This window comes from Olea europaea, chromosome 12 (assembly GCF_002742605.1).
Source record: "Olea europaea var. sylvestris chromosome 12, O_europaea_v1, whole genome shotgun sequence".
Classification (NCBI taxonomy): domain Eukaryota; kingdom Viridiplantae; phylum Streptophyta; class Magnoliopsida; order Lamiales; family Oleaceae; genus Olea; species Olea europaea.
The window spans coordinates 7,201,626-7,209,046 of NC_036248.1; the positions used below are offsets into that span (position 1 = coordinate 7,201,626).

At 32.1% G+C, this 7,421-nt stretch overlaps 1 protein-coding gene across 1 annotated transcript; it reads left to right on the forward strand.

Annotated features, from left to right (window-relative positions):
* The first annotated feature begins 3,770 nt into the window (after window positions 1–3,770).
* On the forward strand, window positions 3,771–7,160 carry LOC111406510. The gene is made up of 3 exons (XM_023035922.1): window positions 3,771–4,474; window positions 6,468–6,667; window positions 7,014–7,160. The coding sequence occupies exons 1-3, from the start codon at window positions 3,856–3,858 to the stop codon at window positions 7,158–7,160; spliced, it is 966 nt and encodes a 321-aa protein (XP_022891690.1). The 5' UTR covers window positions 3,771–3,855.
* Window positions 7,161–7,421: the final 261 nt, after the last annotated feature.

Genomic DNA, 7,421 nt, shown 5'->3' on the forward strand with positions numbered 1-7,421 from the left:
CTGTGTATCGATCATATTGTTTTCTTTTATTCAATTATAATATTCACGTGTACACGATAACAATCCATCTAGAGTTGTAGACGATACCGTAATACATTATTCAAGGGACATGTCGTCAACGAATTTGATTATGAACTCTAGTAACGACGACTAATGAATAACATTATTCTAAACAAAATTTTGTGGGACTATAGTTAACAAATCATGGTATGGGGGCCTCTGCCCCAGACGATGCTAGGGGCATTTTTCCTCTTGTTACAAGTTCAATTCTGAGGTGAACCCTGGTGGGTAATTCAATGGTTCAGCTCTGGTTCAAATGGTATCTGGGGTGACCTTTGCCAATGAAAATAATGACACGTACAACTGGACTAATTGATCCGCCGACGTCGGGGCTAGCATCTATTAAGAAAGGGATAGTCGGCAATTAAGTAATGGGAAAAGGGGGCATGCATTGATTAAGAATTTATCAACATCGGAAAGCGACCTCCCAGAAGTTGGGAAAGCCAGAACTCTTATAAACTTGCATGGGGGCAGGGGGCCCCATCAACATATCATGGTATGGGGCGGGGGATCAACAGATCATGGTATGGGGCCCCCTGTCGATAATTTCTTTTGTAACTCAATATTCAAGGTATATCTATTTGCTAATTTATTTGAACAAATAAAAAATTAAAGCTTAAATCCATATATATGTAATTTGAAAATAAAAGTGAAAAATTAGAGGTTTCGAGATGGAAAAGAAAGGAACTCTAGATTTTTAAGAAAACATGAGCTAAATTAATATTTGTCCATTGCTATATATTCTTTAAAATAAATTGAAGCACTCTTATTTAAGCCCTTGTTTGAGCCATATTATTTTAGTAAGAATATATTTTGGAATAGTGTATTGATAAAAAATGTGTGGTTAAAAAATAAAAAAAAATTTAAATTTGCGTGTAATATTATTTTATTGAAGAATATGTGATTGAAATTATGTTAAATCATTGTTAAAGATTGTAACTTTTTTCAAAGAATGTGATTCAAACAAGGCCTAATTCCTAGAGTTTTGAGTCAAACTATTTGATTTGACCTAGATTTAGAACTTATAGCTCCTGTTTGACCCCATTACCTGAAAATGAAAATTGGGGGAATAATATTTTTTAGAAAAATGAATGGTTGAAAAGGAAGGAAAAATTTTCGATTTACATGTAATATTATTTTATGAAATATTGTGTGGTTGAAAATAGGAGAGAGAAAAATGGAATGTAATGTAATTGAATTTAATGAGGATCAAACGGGGGCATAATAAAACCTTATGATTTAATTGATAAAGAATTTTTTGTTGGTGCGAGGAGCATTTATCTTGGACTGAATTAGTAATTTTATTGTTTACATAGTTTGTTTAATTTCTTGTGCAACGCAAACTCAATATAGAATTGGCAAACTTGTTGGTCCAGATACAGTGCATTTTAAGTTCTTATTCTATGTTTATCTGAAAGTGGAGAGAGGTTGAGGGCTTCCTCACAATGTTCAGAAAACCATTAAATTTTATTATTGAATTTTCAATTAACTAAAATATAAAATACCTTACAAGTTTCAAACATGATAAATCCCCAAATACATTCACGTGTTTATTCAAACCTTGACCGAGCTAACGTGGCCAACTGCTCGAAGCGCCAAATTGCTAACTATCTAAATTGTATTTGATATGGCTAGCTCATATTTTGAATTGAAACATTGCATCACAATTTCATGTCTATACTAGGAAGCTAGAATTTCTAAGTCCAAAGTTCACTAGAGATTATCCAACTCACTAGTTTAATGTTACTCTAGCAACTTTGACTTCTGTCGGTTCGATTATTTTAATTTGACCATTTATAATCATGATCAAATTAATCGTTAATTTGATGTGGCTAGCTAATTGCGTTACTAACCCAAGCTTGATTCTAAACCAGCATTCAATAATTAGTTAGCTCAACATATTGGAAAGGAACTGCACAAAGTAAAATGTGGGTTGGTATTGCATTCATCTACGTTTTTGTATTCAATTATGCCTGTTGTACACTGCTGGATGACACAGTAGTTTTGACAGCCTCCATATGTGTAGAAATCCTGATCATTGATTAAAAAATTTATAGTTAAACGTAATGTATAAAAATTTGTCGAACTCACGTGATGTCAAAGAAGCATTCAAACTTAATGTATATATGATATGATTGTTTTGTATTTGGCATGAACCTTAGAAACAATGTTAAACAAGTGTCAAGTGACCCGTTCTATCTATCGATGGGATTTGTTATTAATTTTGATCATAATTATAGATATAATGGTCAAGTCAAGATAGAAAATGTAAGGTGCGTGGTCAAAATAGAATAAAGTTAGGTTCCATGAAACAAATCTGAAAGTTGCGTGATCTTAATAGTAATTTTCAATTCAATATACCTATAATACGTTTACTACATTATATAAAATATAAAGAATATAATTATAGTCCTCGAAATTTTCAACTAATGTATGTGAAAACTCATTTTTTTCAATCAAGTGATTTCTTGGAATTTGTCTTCTTTTAGAACTAGTCCTCCTAAGCCCGTCCGAAGCAAGAACTATTCCAAAGGGGAATGGTTTAATAGAATTGTTGCAAATATATTGGTTACACCTCTCGAAAAGTAAAAAGTGCTTAATTTATTATAAGCTCGTGTGTCGAACTCCTTTTAGCTTTAGATATTTGGACACAATTTTCACTTATATACCATGAATTTTATTTTTAATACGAGTCATATTTTGACACATTAAAATTGTTTAAATTTCAAGCAATTGTGATTATAGATTGTAAAATTAAACTGTAATCTCCTAGACCTTGCTTGGTGGGGGATTAAAATCAAATTTATAGTAAATTTTGATAAAAGTTGATGAACTTTGTGATTGAAAAGTTGTAGATTTTATATAATATTTGACTTTTAACTTAGATTAAAATTTATATTTAATCCCTACTAAATGGAGTATAATAAGTTTTTTATAAAAAATAATGAATTGATAACACAAATAAAAAATTAGATTGGCGTCACATATAAACCATTGGGCTAAAGAGACCCAATTATCATGGTAACCTTAGTTGCGCCATGTAGAATGGACCCACGAAGCCCATCGTCATGTCTTCCCAAATTTACAAATAGAAACTTCGAGAACCTGAAATAAATTCTCACGAGAAAGCAGACTTCATTAAAGAGTCGTCACATTCAGTTTGAAAATCGTGATTTTTATCAGTTATTTTGAATAACACTTTTTGGTTCTCTTTTGTAATCAACTCTAATTTAAGCATCGAAATAAGAAGACTTTTCCTTTCCTTTGCTGGTAAGATCTAGAATTGAAGGCAATTATCGAGAAGAGGCGCGTATCTGGGAGCAAAGCAAAATTTGGAAATAACACAAAGAATTGATACAATGCATGTGTTGGGTTGATTATAACCTGATTAAATTATATTTAGGGAAAATTGCATTAGTGGTCCCAAACCTTTTCAATTTCTGCAAACTTTGTCATAACCTTCATTTTGCGTCAGCAAATGTCTTTAACCGTACATAAATATGCAGCTGGAGTTCAGATGGATGGAATCCATCTATTTGATTGTTAGTTGACCAAAGAACCGATTTTGACTCCAATTTTGACCATATTAGTAAGGGCAAAATGGTAACTTTGCATATTATCCCTAAAAATAAGTTAAAATTAAATTAAGAAATTAAAAAAGGAAAAGGAAAATAAAAATGAAAATCTTTATCTCCCGCCCCTCACCGACTGTACCTTGCCCCAAAACCACAAACAAGAATGACAACCGCCGACCACCTAAACTGAATTGAAGTTCACCGAAAAATATAAAAAATCATGGTAACTAAACAACCACAACCACCCTCTCGAACCCTAATCAGCCACCTAATAAACCTAGACACAGGAATCTCCCTCCATCTCTACACCTTATTTTTCCCCAAATTCCTCAAGTTCTTGGCCCTCAAATTCCTATCTTATCCTATCTTACCCTTCTCGGTCATTAAATTCCTCAAGTTCTCCAACAATGGCTCTCTCTTTTTCCCCATCATTCTCTCACTTTTATTCATTGGCCTTCTCAAACATCTCATCCAACACCCTCGCCCAATTTATTGCGAGAACATGTTCTTCTCTTTCGCTGTTGACCACTGGTCTTTCCCCAGTGGGCACTCCTCTAGGGTTTCCTTCATTATCACCCTCATTAACTTCTATTTAGTTTCACCGGAACAAATTTTGGTGGCTCGATTGAAGTTTGATGTGGATAGTATTCTTGTTGAGTATTTTGTTGTGATTGTAGGGTATGGGCTGCAATTACCTCAGCTTCGTAAGTACTTCTGGGCCATCATTTCATGTTTGATGTTGTTGGAGCGTGTTTGGGTTCTAGTGGTGTGGATGGGAGTTGGGGAAAAAGCAAGTGTCGGTCATCGGCTTTTTTATTTTAATAAGGGGTGGGTGGGTGGTTTGTTGTAGGGGTTTGGGTAAATTTCTTTCTTTTTTTGGTTTTTTATTTAATTTTTTACGTAAAAAAAAAAAAGTAAAGTTACCATTTTGCTCTTTTAGAATTAGTCAAAATTGGAGTCAAGGTCAATTATTTGATCAACTAATAGTCAAATGAATGGATTCCATCCATCTTGACTTCAACTACATATTTACGAAATGACACAGAATGAAGGTTAGAATAAAGTCTGCAAAAATTGAAAAGTTTTGGGACCGCTACTACAATTTTCCCTTATTTTTATCCACACATTTTGTATGACTCACAACTTTTATCTATTTTTTAATTTGACTTTTTTGGGATTCATTTCTTATAAACTCTTAAAATTTTAGCTAACAATTATATAAAAGTATAATCAACTCGCAATCATACATAGTGATTTGTCTAGTTCCCAGTATTATTTGTGATGGTTAATCATGTTTGACATAGTCCCATAGTTCTTTTCAGTTTCAAATGATCGAATTAATTGATCACAAATGATTTCTTGAATTAAAAATTTTGCACGTTACAATTTATTCATCACAAAATTAAAATTTTTGTCGATCATAATTTATTTATCGATTGCAAATCACAAAATTCATAAGTCACAACTTATATAACGGTCACAACTTGTCGGATTAATTGGTCACAAGTTATTTTTTATTACAATTAAATAAATTGTATGTCACAATAACAATTTTTAAGTTACACATTATTTATTGATCACAAATTAATCAATTTATTGTCATAATCAACAAGATAATTGGTCAAAAAACACCTCACCCCATCCCATTCCCCACCCCTGACTGTCGAATCATGGAAAATACCGCCAACACCATGATCACCACCACCATGATCACCACGACCACAACACTAACTGCAACCACAACATACCATAGAAATGCAAAAACCACACCACCAATCACACCAAACCGCAATCACATCAAACGCAAAATCACCACCATAACACCACACTATGTGAAGCCATCGCCATCTGAACTCATCGTCTTTGATGCCAGATCTAATTAGCGTCGTGTTACGAACATGACGTTGTCACTCACAGATAGGGCTGTCAATGGATTGGATTTTGATTCGAATCCGATAAAATTAATGAGAGATGGATTTAGGGTCTCAATCCGCTAGTCCGATAGAGATCCGAATCTGATAATCTGTTAACTAAATGAATCAAATACGAATATAGGTCTATCCGATCCGATTTATTATAATAATATATTGTATTTTTTTATATTATCACATAATATATGACACAGTTTTTACCATTTTGAAAATTGTATTATACTTTACACATAATTTTAAATAATAAATAATATTGTATAATAGTACAATATTTTTAATTGAAAATTTTGAATAGATTTAATTTTTTTATTAATTAAAAAAAGATAAAAATAATAATTAATTTATTAATTAGATTTACTATAGTAATTTCTTTCATAACATAAAAAACTAACAATTAATATATCCAAAATAATTTACTTTGTTCAAATCGACATTGTTCATAATTAAAATCTTATTGAGACTATGATTTTTAATGAAAATAATAAAGTAAACTAGTAAACATTTAGAATTGATAAATGATTATGATTAGTATCTCATATTGAAAGGTCACTAAATCATTGGAAGAGGTGAATCCTTTTTAAAGCTAATATCCGACATTGGAATATCATTAAAATATTCTAAAAAGAGTTTCTTTTAAAAATGAGCATCACTTGGATAAAAAAATTGATTTGAGCCTTTAAATATAATAAGTGAGCACATTAAGATAGTTCAAATATTTTTTAAAATAAATAATTAATTAAAATCTTATTGAGGCTATGATTTTTAAAGGAAAAAATAAATAAAATTTTTATTTTTCTAATTTTTATTTTTTTTCAATTTCGGATCGGGTCATTCAAATATTCGTCGGATTACGGATCAAATCGGATAATTATTCTTAACGGGTCGAATCGAATTTGAGCAGATCTGATCCATATCCGATCCATTGACAGCCCTACTCTTAGAGCTTCGAATACGGGAATGACGTTGCCAATCTCAAATCGTGTTGCGGTTGGTACCTCTCAAATTGTACTGCTCTTAAATCTAAAATTAACGTCACCCTCAGATCAGCGAGTGACGCATTGCTGTAGGCATGGTGACAATGCAATGGCTATAGGCAATGGAGTATGGCAACGTCGCAACGATGCAAATTTTCGACGTGTGGGGTAAAAAGAGATGGGAGAAGAACAGAGAACTGAGGGAACACCATTAGAGAGAGAGTGAGTGAGTAAAGTGAAATAATTAGTACTTGGGAGGATAGATGATGGTGAGATGAATATATACAATAATTTAATTTTTGTGATATTATTATTATTATTATTATTTAAAATAGTATATCATCATTTTATTTTTGTATAAAAAGAACTTTAAATTTGATTTTTGAAGCTAAATCTTAAAAATTCTAGCTGGGTGTAATTTCTACTTTTCTTATTCATCATTTAGTAGGGCTTGATTTCTTTAATGGATTCAGCCCAATTTGTTCAATTCAGGAGAAGGTGGGGGAATTTCTATTGGATTGGACAAAGGCTTGGGCAAAAATTCTGGTGATCCAAATAGCAACATAAAAATCTGGGGGCAGATCTGCAAAAGCATTCAGGGACCACTCTACAGTTCCTAGAACATTAAGGGCTCGAATTTCATAATTAAAAAGGTTCAGGGACCAATGTGCAGACTCCTTAAAACAGTAGTAAAAGCAAACTCAATTAAGATTTTAAAAGTATAAGCAAACTCAAATCAGATTTTCTAAGTATAAAGCTTAAAAACTTGGGAAAAATTCTGGTGATCCAAATAGCAACATAAAAATCTGGGGGCAGATCTGCAAAAGCATTCAGGGACCACTCTACAGTTCCTAGAACATTAAGGGCTCGAATTTCATAAT